Consider the following 26583-nt stretch of genomic DNA (forward strand, 5'->3'; position numbering starts at 1 on the left):
GAATATAGAAGTATGTATGAATAATGATTCTGATCTACATTAAAAACACTTTATTAAATTTGAATGTAATTTTATGACGTCTGAGTTTGTCTGTCTGGATCACATTTTGCTCGGCAGAAGGCAACGCCTTTGATCTCAAGATAGTCAACAATATAGTCTTAATAATAAATTAGTTTCTGAGTTCTAGGGGAAGAAATTGTTTAAGAAAATGTTTCCCGTCGTCTGCTAGGAGAGTCACTCAAGCGGGAGTTATCTCTCTTTAGTTCCACCATATTTATGGCTATCCCATAAATCTCGGACCTTTCCAGATGACAAGCTCACAGCAAATGTAAACATTTTTTTCGGAGAAGTAATTCTCTTTGAAATATCAATCATGACAACTATTGAATTTGGCTTCGGTCAAGAGCGACATCTCGCTCGTTGTTCATTGTTAGCTTGAAATGAGTTTATATAATATCACTAAATTACTGCCCCCCCCCCATTTTTTCCAATGCTGAATACAAAATATCGAGCTTGTTTTAAAACCGTTCCACTGAGATTAAATGACAACTTTATTTAGCTTTCCCGTCCACTGAGATTAAATGACAACTTTATTTAGCTTTCCTTTTGGACATGTCTCTGCTCTCAACACGATTCATTGTAATTTAAGGCAGTCACAACAAAATCAGATCATGGATCTTGTCACTCTAGTTTTGTAAGATCCGATTTGGAAATACAAATTTTAAAAGGAAAAGCGCGAACGTGATTGGTATTCAGAGGCATACAACCGTTGCGTGAAGGGGTTCATTGCTTAATAATGAAATTAAAGGGTAGTCCTAATTACTTTTCAGAAGACGTACATGAAACGTCATGATGGCCGAGCACATGGTAAAAACTCCCCCCATATTCCTTCTCTGAACCACTTGAGCCACTTAGCATGGGAGTTTCTTAAGGAGGGGGCCGATTCTTATTCTTGAACTCGGGACCTCCATGACCTAGTTACGCCAATGTGGACTTTCAAGATACTCGCTCCTATGCTTCTAATTATAATACTCTGCTTTGAGTGGAGACGGGTTTCATTGTTTGCTAATTAAAAAACATCATCCTAGATCTTGCTCAACAGCAAATTTAAAGTAAATCTAAAATATAAACATAAGAAAGTGTTTTTTTTTTTTACACACACACACACACACATACACACACACACACACAGAGAGAGAGAGACACACACACACACACACAGAGAGAGAGAGAGAGAGATAACAGTTATTTCCTTCCTATATTTTGTTGGACCACAAAGATCTCTAAAGTTATCTTTAAGCTGAACGAGACATGGAAGGCAGCTAGTGTCAGAAATGATGCATGTTTTAGTCAGACAGAGATATTATTAGACTGAGATTATTTTGTAAAATGTTACCGAGTGTGATCGATATATGCTTTATGTGCAGACACTCATACATTGTTAGATCATCCACATACACACACATTTATGCTTATAATGGTCATCTTAAAAAAACAATACCCATGATAAAAGCGTCTTTAAAAACTGACATAAGGGTTTCAACTACTGAAATAACGTTAAAAAATGAATGTAATATAATGATTCCAACGGAAAATGAACAATTTTAGTGCTGTAAAGATGAAGAATATAAATTAAAACTATTCTTTTTTAAAGTAAATTTGTAATTTGTGTTGATTACAAATTAAAATTTAGGCCAAAATTAAAAATTTGTGTTATGAAGTATGTGTGTTTCTATGGTGACGGTGGGAAGAGGTTAGCGATTGGTTGTGAATGATGCAAGATAAGCGAGATTGTCGTCAGCAGTTACGACAGACGAGTCCAGATTGCTAGTGTTCGATTTTGTTCCAAATACTAATTTACATTATCACTAAAGACCGCTACATTTATTTATTTCATCTCAAGTTAAAATGTTTGCTATATTGTAATTATATCTAATACTGTCCACAAAATATGTTGCTCACAGCTGGGGCTGCGTAGCCACGGTAAATACTGCACTCCTCATTAATCTTAGGACTCGAAGACAAACCTACGTATTATTTTTGTTCGAAAAAAAGCAATTCAAGTTATTTGAAGTTGTACAAGTTAAAAATAGAATACGTCTTCAGTGATTTAGGGTAATCCATATGCAGTGTATGAGAGCAAGACAAGGTAGAGAAAGTAAATGTTTGCTATTATAAAGAACAGGGCCGGTCCTATAATTTGTGGGGCCCTATGCGAAACGGTTTGCGCGGGGCTTAGTCTGGGTTGGGGTAAGCATAAAGTCAAAATTAAGATTTTGTATTAGAAAATACATGCCCGTTGTTTTTTACCGCGCGTACAATGGACACCCCAAAATAACAATTTTGTCTAATTTTCAGGAGATTTTAAAAATTTCAGGAAATTTCAAGGATTTTTTCGTATAGTTTGGAATCTCATGAGATTTCCAGGAGGCCTTGGAAAATCAGAATGCCGCCGAAACCCTGTTAATATATATATATATATATATATTGTTAGACACCTTATTTATATAGGTTAGTTATTTAGCGACGCACCATAGGAGACGCATATTGAACGGGACTAGTGACGTTTGGGATATGTTGGGTTAGAGACCGGAAAATCAGTTAGCGATAGAATACTCCAGGGTAACGACGTGTTTAGTGACAGAGACTTCTACTGTGGCCTTTTATCAGAATAAATCTACGTGAACTTGTTCATCATCGTTGACTACATCTCTTCACTTGTTAAAACAGGTGTTGTTTTGTTCTATATGTTTTGTTGGTCAACTACACGGAATACACCCGAACAATTACACCCAAACGCCTGCAGAGTAATTGGTTGACTTCAAGACAGCCTGAATAAGCAACATCACAGTGGCGACCCCCGACGCCCGAAGCCCGACGCCCGAAGCCCGACGCCCGAAGCCCGAACATCGAACCGGACCTCGAAGCAGAACGTTTACTCAGGTGAGGGTCGTGCACTCGAAGTTATAAAGTTTCATCGGAGTACGGCTGAACACAGAATCATCGCAGAGTGATTTTGTTCTAGATCTACATGTTCTTGATCGCACGTTCAACGAGCCGTTAACTCAGGGTGACCTTCGTCAGGACAGTAATCATCGCAACGTCTGGTCTACTTAACCAGTATATTATCAAAGCCTGATCGTCATATGCTGAATCGACCTACAACCAGAGAAATCGTTCATTCATAACGGGTGAGAGATCGTTAGTGAACCTGTTGGACATATTTTTTCTTCGTCATAGGAGCCACATCGAGTATCAAGTTTTACCTCGTCAGTTTCGAGAAGGACAGTTTGCCCGCTGTCAGAAGTATTGTGAGTACTACAAGTTTGGTAGCTAACTAAATCGCTCTGTCGTCTTACCCTTTGAGAGATTCTTGTGGAGCAGTTTGCTCATTGAACCGGTTGCTTACCACTTTTATAACGGTCACTGTGTTTAACCTTTGGAAGGTTAGTGAAGTAATATTTATCAGTACTGAACATTGATCTATGTAGTATTCGTTGGTCTAGACGATATCTAGACGTGCTGATATTGAAGTTGTGGAAACAGCTACATCCACTTAATTTCGTTGAAAACCGTTAGTCGTATAACGGAACGTCGTCGGAGGTGACCTTGGTTTCACCCAGTCTACATTGGACATTTTGTTCTAGTGAAGCAGAGTACAACAGCAAACTTCGTCGTACTACCAGAGTAGCAGCAGAAGCAGTGAACTATTTTAGAGAACCGTTATTCGTCAGCCCAGATCAAGTCATCGTCAAGAAAGTCGTTATTCGTCAGCCCAGATCAAGTCATCGTCAAGAAAGCCGTTATTCGTCAGCCCAGATCAAGTCATCGTCAAGAAATTCGTTATTCGTCAGTCGTCCAGATCAAGTTGCCGTAAAGAGACTGTTATTTGTCAGTAGTCGTCTACACAAGTCAAGTCATCGCCAGAAGAACCGTTAACCTATTCGTCAGTAACGGTGTACACAAAGTCGTCGGAACTACACATACGGTCATCAACAGTCGCCGAAGGAACTGAAACATTTTGCTGTGGCATATCAGGACATCTGTGGCATTACGTGGGATACTGGTAGCACCGGAGAACAGAGTCAGAACTGGAAGAGAGGCAGTGGAATTTGTTGTGATCTAGCATATTCGGGAGTCCGAACAAAGGGATCTTTCTTATCAAAAGCTAAGTGCCATTTTTCTTATTAGTATATGTTTAGATTGTCCTTAGAAATAGATTTTGTCTAAATTTGGTATGTTAGCCTGAGTAAAATTCAGGTGGTGCTGAAGCCTTAAACCCGTTCGGGGTAAAGACATAATTTAGATGAAAAGCTATATTATACGTTTAGGGTTGTAATTTGTTTTGTTTGTGTAAACGTCATATCCGTTGTTGCCTAGTTACTTCGTGACGTTATCATTGTGTGTCATATTGTCATATCCCAACCCATAGCGATAGTCTCATTTAATTATTTCATTTGTTTATATTATTTTAAATTATTTATTTTTATTAATTTAATTAGATCTGTATTTTTTTTTTCACTTAATGATAGAAAGTGCGGGTAGGATTCTTTTACTGTGAATCAGACTAAAATAATTTTAGTTTGAGCGGTTAAAATCAAATATGATTTTGCCATGAGAATAATGCCGAAACTGGCTATGTAGTCAAACACTGTCGTCTGGCTAAATTTAGATCTACAAATTGTTGTACATCTCTTTGGTACAATTAAATCATCTAGACTCTAATTTGAAATATTATTAATTAAAAGATGAATGAAGGTAGTACATTCTAGATATATATATCTTGTTGAAGATATATTTGACATTGTATACGCATATTTGTTTCATATGGTTAAATAGAACCATAATTTCTGGATTGGATCTAAGAAATCTATGATAATCTATCTTATCTATTCTAGATCTAGACTCTAGACAGTCTTAGAGTCCACGCTAGACACTTCAGTCACATCAGATTTTAAAATTGATCATAGTTGTTCATACTAATTGTCAGAGTGCTCTTGATAACTATAGATCTAAATGGTATTATTATACATACTATAATATACTAGATTTAAATTTGTGTGATACTAGATCTAATATACAGATCTGAATATAACTCAGACTAGATTTACTCATTTACTAAATCTATAGATAGAGACTTAAAACTTGTATAAAAGTTTGAAAAAACTTAAATATAAAATAAGTTTAAAGTATAGCCATAACCAATATAGGCTAAGTAAAAATATATATAAAATATAAAACACAATGGCTACATCATCATATGTGGACCTTAAGGAGGTTAAGGAAGCAGCTATGCAGGATGGAAAGGCCATGGAGTTAAAAGGAAAGGACTTAGCAGCTTATGTACAGCAAGTTGTGAAGGAAGAAATGGAGAGACAGAAAGAAGAAAAAAGACAAGAGATAGAGAGACAGAAAGAAGAAAAAAGACAAGAGATAGAGAGACAGAAAGAAGAAATAGAAAGGCAAGACAAAGAAAGAGAAAAAATTAGAGAGCATGAAGCTAAAATGGAGAAGATGAGATTGGACGCAGCACAAGCCAGAGCCCAAACTGAACAAGGAAATAACACAAATAACTCAAATAATTATACCACTCAAAGAGACAACCCTAATCCGCAGACATGGCTAAAGAGGAAGATACAAAGTTTTGATGAACAGAAGGATGACATTGGTGATTTTCTGAAAAGATATGAGGCAAAAATGTCTACATTTAATATGCCTGAAGAAGAGTGGTCTGAAATACTGATAGACTTTGTTCATGGTCAAGCTCTAACAATATGCCAAAATCATGACCATCATATTGATGATAGCTATCAAGTTTTAAAGAGAGAGTTGTTGAATGCCTATGGTCATAATGCTACAACTTTTAGAAAGAAATATTTTGACAATATACCATCATTAGGAATAGAACCCCAAACTACTATTAATATGGAAAAGGATTTTTTCAATAAGTGGGTAAAATTAGAAAAAGTGACAAACTCTTATGAGGGATTAAAAAATTTTATTCTAGTGGACAACTTTGTAAATAAATGTGATCCTCAATTACAATCTTTTATTAGAGAAAGAAATCCAAAAACTATAGATGAAATAACAGAGATAATGAGAGTATACAAAAATGCCTATCCAAATAAACCATTTTCTGATAGAGATAAGAGCAAAGTAGATTTAATAGGATACACCAAAGAAAATGTTGATAGAAGTAGAAATAGAAACAGATCAAATAGTGGAAATAGAAAATATAGTGAAATAACCTGTTTTAAATGTCAAGGAAAAGGTCTTATAGCAGCTAACTGTAGAAGAGGGAATAGTAGGTCTGGAAGTAGAAATAGATACAATGAACAAAATAACAGTAGATATAGGAGTAGAGATAGGAATGACAGGGGAAATTATAGAAATAGGAGTTACAATAGGGAATACAAAAATAAAGGTGCAGATAGGGTATATTTCATGGAAGGAAATAGGAACAATTTTGCAGTGTACCCAGGGTTTGTAGATAGAATTCCGGTGGAATTAATCAGGGATTCAGGTTGTAACACTTTGGCAGTAAAAACTAAATTTGTCAAACCTCATTGGTATAAAGGGTTTACTAGGAAAGTAGAATTAGCAGATGGCACCGTAAGGGAATTTAAAGCTATAAGGGTGTACATTGAAACTCCATTTTTCACTGGTTATTGTGATGGCATTGCAATACCAGAAATGAGATATGATATGTTAGTAGGAAACATAAAAGGAGTTAAAGAATGTTCAAGAAAAGAATTAGAAGACTGGCAAAACAAATACAAAAACATAAGACAAAATCATGAAAACATAGAAACACAAAATATAACAAGTATGATAATAACAAGATCAATGGATAAAAAAGATGAGAAACAGGAAAATACAATAAATGTAATAAGTAATGATGAAGAAAAAGAAGCCAGTAATGTAATACAAATAGAAAATACAGATGTTAAGGAAAGAGAGATAGAAAATGAAACACAAAATAGTCTTGAAACACAAATATCTCAAAGTGAAAAAGAAACAATACCCACATTTGCATTAGAACAAATGAATGACAATATTATTGGGAAAATTTATTCAAGAATATCAGATAAAAACAATAATAATCCAATGGAGAAATTTTGTATAGAGAATAAAATATTGTTTAGACAAACAAGTAATGATAACAAGAAAATAAAACAACTTGTCTTACCACAGAAATATTGGAAAGATGTTTTATCATGACACATGATAATAATTTAGCAGCACATAGGGGAGTAAAGAAATGTTATAGGAATTTGTCAAAACAAGTATTTTGGCCCAAAATGAAAGCAACAATCAATAAATACATAAACTCATGTGACATATGTCAAAAGAGATCTAACAAAAGCCTAGTGAATAAAGCACCTATTCAAGAAATGGATGAACCTACAGAACCATTTCAGAAAGTATCTATTGATTTAATAGGTCCTTTAATTCAAACTGAAAATAATAACAAATACATTCTAACAGTAATAGACATGTTTAGTAGATATCCAGAGGCAATCCCATTATCAAATACAAGTACAGAAAATATCATTAATGCCATAACTCAAAAAGTAATTACAAGACATGGTATACCTAAAATTATATTGAGTGATCAGGGATCTCAGTTTAAGTCAGAACAATTTAAGAAATGGACTAAACAATACAATATACAACACATATACTCTTCGGTTTACCACCCAGAGAGTAATGGTTTATGTGAACGATATGGTGGTTCATTAAAAAGATCACTAACAAAAATAATTCAGAATAATCAGAACAAGTGGGATCATTACATTAACTATGTACTATTTGCTCATAGAAACAACATCCATGAAGCAACACAATTTTCACCATATGAAATAATACATGGAAGAAAACCTAGAGATGAATTAGATGTTTTCAAAGAAAATCTAATAGACAATGAGAATAAATTAAATAATGACAGTGAAACAACAATCACAACAGAATTGAAAGAAATATGGACTCAAGCATATAACAACAATAAGAAATACAAACAAAGTGCTCATGAGAATATAAATAAGAAAAGACAATTGAAAACACTAGAAGTAGGAAACAATGTATTAATATTGATAAATGACCTGAAAAATAAAATTGGTAAACAATGGAAAGGTCCATTTAAGGTGATAAAACAAATTAGTGATGTGAATTATCAAATTGAAATAAATGGGAAAATTAAAACATATCACATAAATAATTTGAAACTGTATCATGATAGAGAAGATGAGTTGATACAAAACATTCAGGAGGAAATAGAAAATAAATTTTCAGAAAGAGAAGAATGCTTAATGATAATAACAAATGAAAATCACAATGAAAATGATATTAAGGAAATACCTGTAATAGAAACAAAAGAGAATCAAACTTGGCAAAAGATTAATCTTAATAATTTAACTAAGGAAAAGTCAAAAGACATAACTAAAATAATACAGGAATACAAAGAAATTTTTTCCAGCATACCAGGAAAAACTAATATTATTAAACATGACATTAAAGTAACAGACCCAAAACCTATCAAGCTTAAGCCATATAGAATACCGCTACATTTACAAGACAAAGTAAAGAAAGAAATAGACAATTTACTAGAATCAGGTATAATTGAACCATCAACATCTCCTTATGCTTCACCAATTGTAATAGCCAAAAAGAAGAATGGAGATATACGGTTATGTATTGATTATAGGAAACTTAACAACATCACAGAATTTGACCCATATCCAATGCCAAATATAGAGGATATTTTACATAAATTAAATGGAGCAAAATTTTTTACTAAATTGGATTTAACTAAAGGTTATTGGCAAATACCTTTAACAGAAAATGCAAAACCTTACACAGCATTTGTAACACCATATGGTATTTTCCAATGGAATTATATGAGTTTTGGATTAGTAAATGCACCTGCCACATTTAATAGAATGATGAACATGATAATTGGAAACAAAGAAAATGTTATTTGCTATTTGGATGACATATGTATTTTTAATAATAGTTGGGAGGAACATTTGGTAGATGTAAAAGAAGTATTCAAAATAATAAAAGAAAGTGGACTTACAATTCAAGCAGAAAAAGTAGAAATAGGATTGGAGGAAATAATTTTCTTAGGACATAAAGTAAATAACAACATGATTAGCCCTATTGAAGATAACATAAAGAAAGTACTTAATATTGAAATACCTACAACAAAAAGACAAATTAAAAGCATATTAGGAATAGTAAATTATTACAGAAAGTTTATAAAGAACTTAGCAGAAATAGTGAATCCATTAAATGACTTACTTAAAAAAGGAAAACCTCAAAAAGTAGTCTGTAATGAGGAATGTGTGAAAGCTATTGACAGAATTAAAGATGTTTTTAGTCATGAACTAATATTAAGGCTGCCTGATAAAGACAAAATATTTTATGTCACAACTGATGCATCTGGTAATGCTATTGGTGGTTGTTTAATGCAGAACTATGATAACTTACATCCTATATTATATGTAAGTAGAAAATTGTCAGAGGCAGAGAAAAAATATAGTGTCATTGAAAGAGAAGCCTTAGCTGTAATATGGGTAATTACTAAGCTAGAGAGCTATTTAATAGGAAGGAAATTCATTTTATTAACTGATCATAAACCTATTCAGTATATACAGCAAAAGAGCATGAAAAACAGTCGTGTTTATAGATGGTTCTTATCACTACAGGAATATAAATTTGAAGTGAAAGCTATTAGTGGATCTGTGAATATTGTAGCTGATCTATTGTCTAGAATGACATTGAAGTGAAATAATTTTGTAAATAAACTATGATTATATTGAGTATGTAATATATATTAATATATTGACACCATTTATATGTTATGGAAAAGGGAGATAAGTAAATTTGATGTTAAGCATTTAAAAGTAAGTATGGATATTTTTTTTTTGTGTGAATCATTTCATATATCATTGACGAAAGTTAGTTCTATGGAAAAGGGTGAGTATAAAAGAAAAATGGACAAAAGCGTATAAAAGGGTGGTAAGAAAAAAAAATTTATTGAATGTGTAAATAAAGTCTATAATTGTTTTTTGAAATATTGTATTTTATCAGATTACTGCCAGTGAAGAACATTTTTGATATATGACGTGCCCATAAGATGCCACATTTTCCTCCATGATGAACTGTGTACTAATGAAGATGATTCTGGAATGTTATGAACATTGACATTGAATATGAGGAACTGTCAAGTCAAGATGAAGATGTCAAGATTTTATGTTTGTTGTCTTCCCCTTAAATTGAAAATGCCCTTGTAAGACTTGACAGTAGTGGAAAAATATTGACATATTTTTTTTTCAAGGGGGGGGGGAGGAATCTGTTAGACACCTTATTTATATAGGTTAGTTATTTAGCGACGCACCATAGAAGACGCATATTGAACGGGACTAGTGACGTTTGGGATATGTTGGGTTAGAGACCGGAAAATCAGTTAGCGATAGAATACTCCAGGGTAACGACGTGTTTAGTGACAGAGACTTCTACTGTGGCCTTTTTTATCAGAATAAATCTACGTGAACTTGTTCATCATCGTTGACTACATCTCTTCACTTGTTAAAACAGGTGTTGTTTTGTTCTATATGTTTTGTTGGTCAACTACACGGAATACACCCGAACAATTACACCCAAACGCCTGCAGAGTAATTGGTTGACTTCAAGACAGCCTGAATAAGCAACATCACAATATATATATATATATATATATATATATATATATATATATATATATATATATATATATATATATATATATATATATATTGATTTATATATATAAGTTATAATAATTCAATTTAATAATTTACACCTAGAATTAGCGTGGGGCCTATGAAAGTGGAATTTACAAGAATTTGATACTTTGTATTATGGGTATGAAAACAGTCTTGCCTAGAGTTATAGATTTAGAAAAACTCGGTAGAGCTACTAATATTTTTTTAGTCGAGCAAAACAAAACTGAAATCGTTGAAATAAGTTTTTGTCATCACGTGTTTGTTTGCAGCTACGGTTATAACACAAGGAAAAGTAACTCGCTGTGTGGGTGGGACTCACTATTGGCGACCTTTGCACTGAATGTGTGTGAAATATATACATGTAAATATGTATAGGGCCTACATAGTGTGCCACGTGGGTGTGTAGATGTGTGTAGATGTGTACTTGTAGATCTACTTGGTGACGTGTTTCCGGTTCAAAGCTGGGACTGCAATATTTGTAAACACACACACGCACACACCTAATGATGAAACACAAACCTGAGTCTAGATGTATGAGGTTTATTCAACTTGAATGAATGAATCCACATAGACCAATGAATGTGTCCAACAACCGCAGTACAAAACTTACAGCTGACAGAACTCTATGATACAATATTAGTTTGAACAGTGTCACACGTTTGTTCAGAAATGAAGATGATCACGTCTTAGCCCAGATCTTCTACAGGACGACAGGATTTGAACCCAGGGCAATTATGACGAAAATCCAAAGCGCATATCACACGACCAGGCAGCCATTCGTAAATACAACTGTCACAAATCTAAAAAAAAATAATGTTTGCTTCACTTTTAGTTTTCTAAATCATTTACATATTTCCTCTGGGTTAGTTATCGTTGTTTTAAAGACTGATCTTGTCTAAAGGGAAATAAATCTACTTCATCCTAGGTAATATGATATGAGCCTAAACCTATATTCTGTCTTTAGGTTCTAGGTTCTATTTACAATGGTTGAGTAACGTTCCCCACTCAGACCATGTGATCTATAGGTCATCTGTTTCTGTGGCCCACGGTCTAGGAGGGTGTCATGTGGCCAACACAACGTCCAACCGCCCTTACTTCTCCCTAACTAACGTCAGGTACCCATTAGAGCTGGGTGGACTCGGAGGAGCCCAAAGATTATGAAATCATTGGCCAGGATTTGAACCCGGGACCCCCAGTTAAAAAGCTAAGCTTTTTACCGCTCAGCCACCGCGCCACCCAGGTTCTATTTAATAATACCTAAATATATCTCAGCAACCTTGGGAATTTCAACTTCTTAGTGACCAGTGTTAGCTAAATATAACAACAAATTAGAATCGACCTTAAACTTTGACATTCTGATTCATAATAGACATGTAAATCTTATCTTATAAAAATACAGACGTTACTTCCAAAAAAGAAGATGATTATTGCCTTAGCACCCAAAAGATGCGAAATACATTTAGATCTCCTCTTTCCAGTTTTGGTACACTATACATCTCTAATCCTGTGCATTATGATCATTATACTTCTTTTTGGTTTGACTCGCTGTCAGATTACTATTGCCTCAATAATAATACTTATATAGAATTGTGGTGTATTTGATCTTTTTATAATAAAGGATAGAGAGTACAAAGCTTCCATCCCAAAGCTTTCCAATGACGTCATACAGCATGGCTTGAGGCAGTATGGTTTAACTGATAGACAGGAAGACAGTTGTCGAAACAAGTTTGTACTGCCATCTTGCCGGTTGTGGCTTTTGACTTCGATTAACATAAATGAAAATTGTTTTTTTTTTGTTTTTGTTTTTTTCTACGCCATAAAATTGTTTCGACAGGAGAAAAACGTTTGCCCTGATGACTATTTGTCTCGAGCGATCAGTTCTGCGTCTAAACATAGAGGGCGTGACTGATTTGTATGCAAATTTAATAAGTCAACTTGATTGCCGGGATTGCGTTCGTTCGCAGGTCGTCCTTGTAGGAATTAGTTGACACGGTTATAACCTCACGGCAGTGTGTTGCTCTCCTAACCTACCCCCCCCCCCATTTTCTATATACACACACACACATACACACAGGTTCTGTGAGACTAAAGTACTGATTAGTCTGTGTCCTAATTATACCCCCTCCCCCAGTGTTTGTCCCCCTCACCCCATCCAGGGAGTGTCTTAGATTTAACATTTGTAAATTTTTATTTTCTTGATACCCACACTTGTGGAGTCGGGGTTGGGTTGATTTGCAATTGTCCTTAGAGTTGATTCGAAGACTTTTAGAACACTAGGCCTCTGGAACCCTCCTTCCATGAGGCTGTCTGAACAACTGTTCAGTCTAAGAGGGATCAAAGCACACGTTAGGTCTTACACTTCTATTACCGATGGCTCGCATCCCAAGACGCTTAGAAGTGAGACCGGAGGCCGAGCTCACCGATTAAACTCCCCTATTTCTTTCTATGGCTGCTGGGGATCTTTTCCATTCCCACCAGTTTAACGGACTTAGGTAACCCAACAGGCAGGGTCGGATTTTGGGGAGGGCAGACTACTACCACGGATCCTCCATAAGAGAGTTTGAGGTTCAGTGGTGTAATTATAATCCCACCTAGATCTATAACTTTTTAGAAATAAATAAGGTGTTTAGAATCTTTTATACTTAAATTAATATAACAAATACTATTTTTAATACATTAATACTTCAAATTAAGTATTGCACTATGAATTGTAAGAAAGAGAGTAATATATAAATCCAACATTTGCAAATAGATTCATTCTACCCTATCACTCTTTTATCGCAGAGAATATTATTCTCTTGGAAAATCATTAACAATCTGTAATAGCTCACTTAGGGTCCAAATAAGCCGATTGTATTTCTCTTAAAGTGAAATTATTCCGAGTTGTCTCTCCATTAGCTAGGACGAGTGATTAGCCCTCGACGAGGCAAGATGTGCCGCAGGACCAGACTGTTAGTGGGAAATTAGAACAGGACATTTTCTTTTTAAAAGGCATTTTAGTTGTCAAAATCTTAATGGTTGAGACGAGAAAAATTTGTGATATTTGACCAGAATTTTAGGGGATCTAATAGTTGAAGGCTAATCTATAAAAAGCTAGCATGTTGGTGTATTCGGTGTACAGAATATGGAAGTATTGATAAGCTATACGTTTTTAAAAATCATTTAATTTTACTTTTTATGAACCTTATATCAACTTACTCTATCTATCTGTCGGTTTGTCTGTTTGGGTGGATTCTTTTATAGGTTTTTCTTCTATTGACATTCTCGGATAAAGTTGAAATTTTGAACAATTATTCATCCTTGAAGACAACGCATGTATCAATTTGAAATCAACCAATTATTTAATCAAATAGTTGTAATTAATGAATTAATGTGTTATTAAATAAAGAAAAGGAGATACAATTTGAAAGATTGTATGGCAGCAATAGGACTGTCTACTCCCTTTACTCAAAATAAGATTTTTTTTTAAAAAAGTATTTTTTATATTTTGTTTGTTAACACTGGAGATAATATTTTAAAGATCTTCCATTTACAGCACAGATATTTATAATATTTAGTTGTCCTTCAGTTTGGCGACCTTGACCTATTTTTTTAAATTTCTTTTACATATAAAAAAATGTCCTAATCTTCCTCCTTTCATTTTTTTTACTTTGGGCTCCATTACATACTCCCTATATTTCTTCAGATTGTTTTCTCTTTTCTTTCGCTCTCTCTCTCTTTAGAGCGTAAATATTCTTTTTTTTTTAAATGTGAATTTAAACAAGGGCAGACTACTATGATTAACTTTTATATGAAATTCCGTAATGACATTGAAAAATTTGACTTCTTTGTGGAAGGGGTGATCAGCCATATGTTTATATTAAAATTTTAAAATTAATTTATAATTAAATAATTAGTTCATATTTTTATACTTAATTGTTGTCTACGCTACAGAAAAAAATCTGAATTTAGTCACAGGTAGGGAACATATTGATATTATTGTAGGAACATACAATGATAGTTGAAAAAGAAAGGGGTGAGGGCGGTTTCCGGTTTTAGCGTTCCCATAGACTACAAACGACGACCTCTTGCCATCCCTCTAAAAGCAGTGAAAGAGTTAAACTTGTGATGGTTTACAGTAAGTTCTAAGAGGTCTAAGTTTCCCTATCACAGACAGCTTTTTAAATAGAACTCTGTTGGATAGACCTACATCTTTTATTTTTCTACTTTGTTGGTTTTATCCCATCTATCAGAACTTTGTTGCATTTATCGGAACTTTGTTGCATTTATCAGAACTTTGTTGCATTTATCGGAACTTTGTTGCATTTATCAGAACTTTGTTGCATTTATCGGAACTTTGTTGCATTTATCAGAACTTTGTTGCATTTATCAGAACTTTGTTGCATTTATCAGAACTTTGTTGCATTTATCGGAACTTTGTTGCATTTATCAGAACCTCGTTGCATTTATCAGAACTTTGTTGCATTTATCAAAACTTTACGGAATCTTTAATTTCTTTCTTTTTTTGTTTAACATTTGATCTAAATACTCTTTTAAACAAACAATTCTTATGTAGGAACAAGCTTATACTCGTACTTCGCTACGCTTTAATAAAAAATTCTAGATATATTGCGATGTTATTTCGTGCCAGTTTACAAAGTGGGATGGCCTTAACGTTTCGGTGTTGGTGTTGTCGAACCTGATTCTCCAAAAGTTTCTTTGGCCCGTGAGTTTCAACAGCCCGAGTCACAGACTTTTTACACCTTTCAAAGGCGTTTCTAGATCCATGTCTGTGGCTTCTGTTTCTGCCAGTCTTCATCACGTTAGCCCCACACTCTCCCTCACACACACTCCCTCACACACACACACATACTCACACATACCTACACACACATACTCATACACACACACATGCTCACACACACATACTCACACACATACTCACATACATACTCACACACACACACTCACACACATACTCACACATACCTACACACACATACTCATACACACACACACACACATACTCACACACACATACTCGCATGCATGCTCACACACACACTCACACACACACTCGCACACATTTCTATTTCTTCCTCATTCCTACTGAAAAAGACCCACATCAATAGACCGTCTCTGTAGACAACTTCATGTAAGATGTTTGGATCACCATACTACTCGCTTTTATGGAACTTCACCTGTACTATAGACAAATCACGCATGAAGTCCTTACTAGCTGTATCAAATCTCTAAGCCGGTAGTGTGCCAGTGAATGTAAAGCAATGATACTGAGATATTTTTGGTACTAGATAGAATGATAAAAAGCCAAGTAGTCACGCATCTCACACACCTGTACGTAAGGTTGTCTCAATGTTACTTGCAAGTATCTAAACTTACTTTTTCATCTATCAGATAATATTTGGCTGTTTCAAATGTGGGTTGGACTATAGACATGGTGCTAAAAATAGAAGTAAAAAACTCTTCCCTTACTTGAAGCACTGCATAAAATTTAATTTTTAAAAATTTACAGGAAGAGAACTTTGTTACTGACAGTTTCACGGCCAAATTCATCATCATGATCATCATTTGTCCCTCAACTTTTGTCATTGGGGTGCTGTGACAGTTTGTGTAACCAAAGTTCTCCACTTTTCCCGGTCAGCAGCTGTTCTTAACCGGTCCATTCTTTTCATTGTCCAGCCAGCTTCTCTTTGGACGACCCATTCTTCGTGCTTCCCCCACTATATCTTGAAGGATGACTTTTGACAGTGAGTCCATGTCTTTCAATATGACCAAACCAGCTCAATATTGAGGAGCTACTCCTTTTATCCCAGCCAGAGTGTTGACTTGTAAAAGTAAAAACACATTTGTCGTCTTTACCTGGTATCTGATACCCAGCATTGTTCTGGAGCAAAGGTTAGAATTCTTCTGTCAGCCTCTGCATTCAGTGTCCACCTTTCACAACCATATAGAAGTACTGAGACATCTAACGACAATTACCTTCACTAGAGACGTCTCTTGGAAGGTTGAGACGTAATGACCAGCTCTCCCTAGCGAGGCTTCAGCATGATGTAATGGCCAACACTCCCTAAAGAAGCTACAACATACATGTAATGTCCAGCACTAGCTACAACATACATGTAATGTCCAGCACTTGCTACAACATACATGTAATGTCCAGCACTAGCTACAACATATGTGTAATGTCCAGCACTAGCTACAACATACATGTAATGTCCAGCACTAGCTACAACATATGTGTAATCATTTTTCCTCGTTGGATTTTTTCTTTTCATTCCATAGCTACGTGCTCGTTTGGTGTGCGCTCTGGACTGTTGTCTCGATTGTCCAACCGCCAGCCTCTCCTTCCTTTAGGAGGTTTGGGTTAGGATCAGGCCCTCTGCTGGGGTAGGGGGGAATATGGCTCTACATCCAACAGAAGAGAGCCCCCTTGAAGATTTGTAATGCATCTTGCTTACGTATTTGAACGCATTTTTCGGCATGTGGGGCTGGGGGGCAGAGGGTCCCAGTTACGGTCTCACACGTACCCAGTCGTCTGCTAGGATGTACTAATCTTTATTTCTGACATCAGAAACATACAAAGTAAAACGTCGGTTATCCGGACGTCAATTATCCGGATTGTCTTTTTTTGTTGTTGTTGTTTCACAGTACCGTATCTAAGTGTTGGAGTACGATTTGGTCAATGGCATTGCTTCGTCATCTTGGAAACATCTAGCGCGTGTTTCTGTAACATGTAAACGAGTATTTCACTTGAATTTTAGGTTTACGTACGGTGCGATACCCCCCCATATAAATTTCCTTTCATTGTCGGTGAAATGGACAGTTTATATATTCGGTTATCCGGGCATCTGGATAGACACCGTTCTCAATTAATTCGGATAATTGAGGTTATACTGTAGCATAAAGAAACATTAATTGTTAGATGTTTTCTTTTGAAAACCCTTTTCAAATAGATATCCTTCAGTCAGCAGTGTTGCAGTGTGTAATGTATATTTTAGAGGGAGATAATTTTTCAGCCAAGAAGTACACCGAACACCAATCCTAAAACATATGTGTAATATTTACAGATGAGATAATTAGCAATACTTTATACACGGCAATATAGATATAAAATATGTGTAACTATCGCCAGACCAGGCAATATGTACTGAATAATTAAACATAGGTTAGATATAGTCCTCTAAACTCATTACGAGCTCACCGTGATTTTGTTTGGCCTCAGTCCTGGGTTGACGATAGGTTGACACCTGGAAATCGTACCAGTCTATCCACTTGTGGAGTTCCGCACCGTGATATCCAGGAACATTGTTGATTAGCCCAGCCTTGGGTGTTGGACATAAAAACATCAGACCAATAGGACCTCAGGCTGACCTGTCAGCTGGTAAACGATCCAACGAAATCATTAACTAGAAATAATTTTGAATCTTCGACCTTGTAATGAACATGGAAAACTGATTTTTCGACCACCGCTAATGGTCCAATATCTGCGACTACAAGATAACAGAGCCTGTATATACAAGCCTCCCCCACAGTTTGAGAATGACTGAGTACTGACAACACACCATCCATAAAAACTTCCTTGTGTGTATGTGTCCCAGAACTGCTGGACGTTACTAGTAAATAAAGACATTGACCTTCAAAACTTCTGAGATCATGCATTTCGTGTGAGATGCATGCCCATGTGGGTAGTATGCGGACTGTCACGCGTCTAGGGCAGGAAAAAGGACAAGCAAATGAAAGCAAATGAAAAAGAACTATGAACAATTTCTGAACAAAGTTTTTACATTTGTTGTTGTGATACCATACCATAAAATTCGTTTTTTTTCCCAATGTATCTTTTAGAAAATAAAGTGGAAAAAAAAAACAGTAATTGATCTACTCCAGCGGGTCTATTTTAATGAACAGTGTATTTGATAACAACCGCACATTGGTCCGCCTAAATATTTCTATGACAACAAGATAACAGAACCCGTGTACACTAGCCTCCCCCACAGTTTGAGAATGACTGAGTACTGACATCACACCATCCATAAAAACTTCTGTGTGTTTATGTGTCCCAGAAATGTTGGACTTTACTAGTAAATAAAGACACTGACCTTCAAAACTCCGAAGATCATGCATTTTTAGTGAGATAAAAGCCTAGGTGGGATGCATGATTCAAATAAATTAATAAAAAAAACCATTAAGTTATCTTGAATTGTCTTTCTGTTTCATTACTAGTATTAATTAGGCAACCGAGGATTCCACAGAAAGTAGAATGAGAGCCAAGAAAGGCACTGGATAGCCTGCCGATTGATGGCCGTGTCTACCATCGATGTAGATTCACTATTTTACTTACTAATTAAGTATAGTTTAATCATATTTCAAATTTTCTTGTTAATTTTTTATAATTTAATATTTGCGAAAAGTGAGGACTTATACAAAATAAAAATCAAATAAAAAAATTTAATTTAAAAAAAAAAAACAACAAAAGAGGCAGGAGGGTCCAAAGAAGAGGCATATAAAGCTTAAAAAGAGGCAAAGAAAAGAGGCCTAAACCCAAGGATTCCTATGATGACAAAGCTAAAATCGATGTAGCAGTCCTTATGACCACTGTATATGATAATCTGTAACTCATAGGAGAATTTCACATGTAGGCATGGGACTTTTGGAGGCTTTCCCACTCCAATGGTCACCCTTGCTGCCAGAGACCTAAAATCAAGTAGCCATGTCACATCTCCAGAAACTTGTCTTCTGTTTCTTATGTTTTAAACCGCTACTGTACGGCAGTGAGTCGTGGACTACCTACACAAAGCAAGAGAGAAACCTAAACTCATTCCACTTGCGCTGTCTTCGAAGCATCTTGAAAATAACATGGAAAGAAAGAGTGTGTAACACTGAGATCCTCTCGAGAACGGGCATTCCCAGCATCTTTAGAGTCCTCAGGCAACGCCGCCTGCGCTGGCTCGGGCATGTTCGCCGGATGGAGGACAATCGCATCCCGAAAATAATTCTGTACGGGCAATTTGCCTCTGGCTCAAATAAAACTGATCGCCCCCCACCTCCGTTACGTGGATGTAATAAAACGGGACTAAAAACCAGTGAACGTTGATACTGACCAGTGGGAAGACATAGCCCTAGACCCCACTAGTTGGAGAGAGACGGTGACCAAGAAAGCTATGGACAGCGAGAAAACATGGGCCTCGACTCTTCAAGAAAAGCGTGCCACACGGAAAATGGCCGGTTCCTCTACCACCAAAGCGAAAGCCACCTTGACCTGCAATATATGTGGACGGGAGTGTCTCTCCAAATTAGGGCTCCACAGCCATATGAAAAAGTGTTCGAGATGAACTATAGTCGTTCTACGACTGATGGAGGCCAATTAATTAATTAAACCTATCATGTCAAAACTTTGCGTCTCAACTGTTACATTATAGGCCATACCACGTCTGCTCTTCTCCTAACTCTTCCTTACGGAATAAAACTAAATTTCATGCAAAAAAAAAAGCTTCATTTTTTCTTATAAAGCTCTGAGCTTTGTGTTCTAATATATATTGTCTTATTACATGTGCGTCAAATCTGCAAGGCCTATATTTATTATTCGAGCGAGTATATATTCGTGACATTAAATCATGTATGACGCTAAAATTGATCAAAGTTATTTTTTTTGTCTCTATGCCCCATTCACTGTAGACATGTATGAGATAACTGATAAACAAATCTTTTCTAAACTTGAGAATAAGATCAAAGTTTATGTGTTCCATCATTCTTCTCTGGGTATTTCTAGATTTAAAAAAAAATATATTCAGGAAAGGTTTGGCTTCATGACAGATTGATTTGTCTTTTAAATGAGATCTAGATCTAAATAAAACGCATTTCCTATATCTGTATTGGCGTCGTGTTACACGGCAGCTGTGGCTGTTAAGGCTTCCGCGTGGTGTTGATTCTTGGAAATATATCTAGTGTAGATCTACGTCTGACTGGAAGTAATGCGTAACTCAAACTACTTCAGTAACACCGGCGAAAGGCCGAAACAATCAAATATGTAGTCGACGCTGATGTTGTTCTATAAATATATTTAATAATCAAGAAGGGAATCGTCCGATGTCAGCTATGTCCGTAAATCTGTATATCTATTCTACTGCTCTACACGAAGCGTCTTCTTTTAGCGTCACTTAGAGCGTTCTTGTTTTTTAACCAACTTTACGTCATCGCTAAGTAAAACTTTACCCTATTACCGAAACAAATAACTAATACCTAATCATGTCATAACAGGCAATACTTGACTTGTCAAAAGCATTGCTCGTTTAAAGGGCACGGCGACAAGACGTTTTAGAAGTAGACTTCTATTTTATGTTGTGTTTTTTGTAAGAATGATATTGAAAAAGCGTATTTGTATCTCAATGGAAAGTGTTCATCTAATTATAAACTTAACATTGACATCAACAAGTGAACGTAGAGAAAAATTAATTTTAATTGGGAAGCTTGGTCGAGAGGCTAAGTGCGCTTGAACTTAGCTTGGCTTGGAGGGGGCTCGAGGTTCGACACCCGACTCGGGCAGAGTTGTGTTTACTGAGCGCCTAAAGGCAGCGCGGAAAAGCCTTCTCCCACTGGTCCACAACTGAGATTGGACCAAGGAGCTATGAGCATGTTATAAGCATGAAAGTAGCGCTAGATAAAAGTCATAATTTAATTTTCTTTCCAAACATCTGAGACTAATTGCAAGCCGTTGAAAGTTTTGTAATAAATCACACCGGGCACTATGGAATAGATATCTAGTATGCTGTGCTCCTTATGTTATGGAAGCCAATAAAATAGTCTTTAAGTTGTTAGTTAGTTATAATATGAAGACGCTTTACTTAACTTTCCACACATAATTGACAAAATTTGAAGAACAAAAAATACACTTTGTACATGAACAATTATGTACAAGTTTTCAAGATCAGTGTACAAGAAACAGACCAAAAAGTAACTTCAGTTGTTAAAGGAGTTACAAAACAAAATCAAATCTCGACTCACTTTCTATCTATACAGTTCTTGATATTTCGTAATCACACCGAGTAATTGTCTCCCTCTATATCCTTATATAGAGTATTGCATTCTTTTATACACAGCACATGCTGTCAAAAGTCAATTGTTTTCGAGACATCAGCTGAAACACTCACACTGCATACCAATAGAATCAAATTTTGTAACAAAACCAGATTTCTTGTCTCAAATACAAAAGCTGACTCCCACTTACTCCTCTAGCCAAATCCAGTGGATTCCAGTTGATCGTATGAACAAATGTTACTAATGTAAATAAATATTGATCTAAATTTTTTACCTAACTGTGGGGCTTGAGTTCGAATCCCGACTCGAGCAGAGTTGTGTTTGTTGAGCGCCTAATGGCAGCACGGAAGCCATCTCACAGATACCCTTCCCTAGCCCAGTGGTCCACAATAGGGTTTGGACTATAAAGCTTAGAATATAAAAGTTTCGCTATACAAAAGCCATTAAAAAAACAGAAAAAGACTGCGTGTTTCTAGGAAGATTTGATCCAATCTCTTTTCAATAAGTTTTCATGTTCTATCGAAGCCTATTCTACAATATAAGTTAGTCATATTTAATCGAACCATCTCGATTGGAACTTTATACCATCAGTTTAGCAGCCAGGCGGTGTAGGTTACCTCCACCACCCGAGTTGAAAAATCAGTTCCTGCCAAGTATTTAGTTTAGGTGGTGTACTTTTGGAAGTGCAACTGGAGATGAAGGGGGATGAGACTCCTACAGCTCTGTGACAGAAACTTCAAGATGTCAGATCTAAGGCAGTCTCTCTGTGCTGCCTCACATGGGAGGGGGATTATGTGAACGGGGCGTAATTCAGATCTGCTATTACAGATGCTTTGAAAAGAAAACCCAAGTTTGAGTTCCAATATCATATTACTTTTAAGCCAATACATAAAGTTATTTCATACGTTTATATCTCTCTTCATCTCGAAAGTTATGATTTTTTTTTCTCTTTTCAATATCTAGTTCCTGTAACAGACTGATAGTATTGTTACGTATTTCTGAATCTTCTGGCTAAATGTACTAGTAGGCACACAAATAAAAACACTGTAAAGAACTTGACGACTCAACTTTCAGTTTCATATAACTTTAATGACTATTAACTCTAACAAATCGTCACTGTAACATGTAGCGTAGAAGACTGTACAATATCTGTCAGTTTACAGTTAGCTATACTTCGTTGCTATTCATCTCTTCACTTCGTTGCAATTCATCTCTTCTCAACTTGCATCGAGCCGTATTCCACAGAACAGACCAACGACACACTTCCCAGTGTCGCTCCAGGTCTCCCAAAGCTGAACCAAGTTGTACTCAAGTCTACCGAATCAGAGCCGCACACGTCTTACATCGACTGTATCGACTGTAACGGCTCAAGTCCACTGTAGTTCGCTGTATAGACTTTAACGACAGTAGTCCACTCCAGTTAACTCTACCCTAGTTAACTTGCATCGAGTCGTACACATCTCTCTTCTACTGTCTCGCACAGTAGACAACAGTACCGACGACTCACTCACGACTGACTTTCACATTAACTCTGGCTTATATAGAGTCCCTAATCGCTTGTCCATTGTTGCAAAAACACTGCTAGTATCCTCTAGAACAACACGGGAGGAAACATCACATCCTGTCGTTGTTTATACATGTCGATTCCAGAGAACACCTGCTGCAGTGTCATCTCGCCGAGGTCACACGTAGTGACCTCTAACTGTCACTGTTCATTTGTAACACTGCCCCCTTTCGTAGATCAGTACGTCCTCTGGAATAACACGTGAGGGCACGTCACATCCTGTCTTTGTTTATACACGTAGATTCCAGAGAACACTCGCTGCTGTGTCATCTCGCTGGGGTCACACGTTTACCTCTTCTTGTCACTGTTAATTTGTAACAGTATGAATGTAAATACAGTTTTAGAGCGTCCAAATAATTCAGCTTCTCTTGATCTCTCTACAAAGTATATAAGCTACACCCCTGTCTGAGCCATTTAGACATTAAAGATAAAGTTTTTATTCCAGTTGTGTTAAAAAGCAAAGCTCCCCTTTCAGAACATGTGGCCTGTAGGACAGATGATATAAAGGGGGGGGGGGCACGGTTAACGAGGGTGTCAAGTGGCCATCATAACGACCAACCAACTTTACCTTTCCCAAACTAATGTCAGGTACGCATTAGAGCTGGGTGGACTCAGAGGCGCCCTAAAGATCCCGAATTTAAAAATTCCAGTCTTCACCAGGATTTGAACCCAAGACCCTCTGATTCGGAGGCTAAGTGTTTACCACTGCGCCTCCCTCCAATTATACTGTTTGTTAAATTTGTTCCACATTTTGTGTATGTCCACAGCCACGGATTTCGCTGGAAACAGAGACAACCACTCATACGAACTTTGGCGGTCTGTGTTTATGCTGATCAATATGCCAATCACTAACCCAAACTACACTCGCTGGGAGAACTCGGTCAGGGATTACCTGTACAGACCTCCGGTCAACTTGACCAGATCTGTTGGAGACATACTGCTTGGGATAAAAGTTCAGGTAAGTCTCAAAGTCTCCAAATGTGTCCCAAGGTCTCCAAGTGTGTCTCAAAGTTTCCAAGTGTGTCTCAAAGTCTTCAAGTGTGTCCCAAGGTCTCCAAGTGTGTCTCAAAGTCTCCAAGTGTTTCCTCCGCAAGAGTGGGCATGTCTTGTAGTACACAATTCTGTAGAGTCAACTGATGATTTCTTAAGCCCTTCTAGTTTTGCCTCTTGAGGATCTTCTCAATACATGAACCAAAAGGTTTGAACTCGCTTCTCGATCACTTAAGGCCGAGGATTAAACATTGGAGACAAAGACAAAGTCCACTGCCGAGGACAGAAGTTGCCGGCGAAAAGAAAATCTAAATCGACCACCGGCTGACCATGGCTATGCCTATGCTAGATGTGGCAAAATATGTAGGTCTCAGCTGGGGCTGCGTAGCCACGGGAAATACTGCATTCTTCATTAATCTTCGGACTCGAAGACAAGCCTTATTATTAGATTTCTAAAAGAAAAATACCGCGATGTCTTTAGGCGCTTACCAATGAAACCTGGGAAAGACGGCCTAGAGGTTTAGGACACTCAGTCACACATCCCACATTTCAATTTATCTATTCTATTTACTGCACTTTGTGTATGTACTTTGCATGAGTGCTTTATTTTATAAAACCAAATTTGTTTAACGCCATTTTACTAGCAAATAAATGAATTGATGTAGGCTATAATTACTTAGTAAGCCTTAAATTTTGAATAAATAAATGAACTCGACTATTTCAATGCTTCTTGATTCCTTTCTATTATTGTGCGTCTGCTTTTACTCCCCAGATTCCAGTCTACGCCGCTTACCTTTATGACTCTGTCTTAGTCTACGCCAAGGCTCTACACGATGTCATTGCAGAAGGGAAGACCCCAAAAGATGGCGCAGCTGTCTTTAACAAACTTCGAGATCGAACGTTTCAAAGTAAGACTAGAGCTGTCTCTGTCTCCATTATGTCTTAACTAGACAACAACATAACACTCTCACACTCACACACGCACACACAAACTCCCCCCACAATTAAACACAGTAACACACACATATGCACACACAAAGACACGCGCACACACTTATAAATGCACTAAATACATTCATTCATACAGAGAGAGAGAGAGAGAGAGAGGGAGAGAGAGAGATTCATTCTTTTCCTTACTTACGATGTTCAGTAGCAATGCTTACTTAGGCGAAACACTCTCTCTGTAAATCTGTGAGTTATGGAAACCGTGTGCAGACTGTTGTTTTTGGTAGGTCTTTCTTAGATTATTCTATAGACACAGACACCATTCTATAAATATCAACACATTATAATGGCAGCCACCACAGAAATCTATGTTTACTTGTTTGACATATTTCTAGTCGTGGAAACCTCTATTACATTTTTAAACCAAAAGACCACAAGTGCTTATCTACTCTCTAAACCACTATATTATAAACAATAGGGCCTACATTGTTGAGCTTCAACTCGTTCTCTGATACTTCCAAGGGTGAAGATTAATAGATCATTAGCAGTACCTCACTCTGATAAAAAGAATAAGAAATTAAAATATTCCCAAAATTTTCTATGATATGTGTTGTAGGGACCCCTTTTAAGTTCACTATAGTGTTTGACTAAGTTTCCATAGTGTCTATTGACTGAGCTCCCATTGTCTCTATTGACTGAGCTCCCATAGTGTCTATCATCAAACGTAGGTCGTCACGTTTTGGTCTTTCTCAATTTTCGCTATTTCTCCAATGTTGTGAACTAAAGCAAACCTAAAGTCAATAATGATAACAGATTAGTTTTGTTAGTCAATACAGAGTGGATGTGGTTGATTGAAATGTACTGTCAAGTCTTGTTAATGACACTCTCAATGACAGACCTAGTTAACCAACGTTGTAATGTCAGTCAACGAATGGTACTAAGTATGAAGGAAGCTATATTTATCAGGTCAAGTGCTGCTATTAATAATACAAATAACGTGATTTGATTTCCTTATTTTGGTTTCTATTATAAATATTTATATCATCTCACCTATCTAGTCATCGAGGTGTTTGGTGAAAAATAAAATTCTGTAATAATAAAATATGTAAAATTGCAAAACTCGAACAGGACATTAACAACTTTTTATATATAAATATTCTTCCATACGATTTTCTGCACATACGTGATAGACAAAAACAAAAGTTTTACTTCTAGAAGCTTTTAAATTTTGAGGAAATCTGCAAAATGTATTACTAGGGCATTTAAAATTGTAAACTTATAATTTTT

At 36.3% G+C, this 26583-nt stretch overlaps 1 protein-coding gene across 1 annotated transcript in view; it reads left to right on the forward strand.

Annotated features, from left to right (window-relative positions):
- LOC106058761 (guanylate cyclase 32E-like) overlaps positions 1-26583 on the forward strand; it is a 76274-nt gene that overhangs the window by 45210 nt on the left and 4481 nt on the right. Inside the window, exons 7-8 of the mRNA XM_056021472.1 lie at positions 24129-24319; positions 25124-25259. Of these exons, the coding sequence (XP_055877447.1) occupies positions 24129-24319; positions 25124-25259 (327 nt within the window). The remainder of the gene's footprint in view (positions 1-24128; positions 24320-25123; positions 25260-26583) is intronic.

This window comes from Biomphalaria glabrata, chromosome 2, assembly GCF_947242115.1.
Source record: "Biomphalaria glabrata chromosome 2, xgBioGlab47.1, whole genome shotgun sequence".
In the NCBI taxonomy this organism is placed as follows: domain Eukaryota; kingdom Metazoa; phylum Mollusca; class Gastropoda; family Planorbidae; genus Biomphalaria; species Biomphalaria glabrata.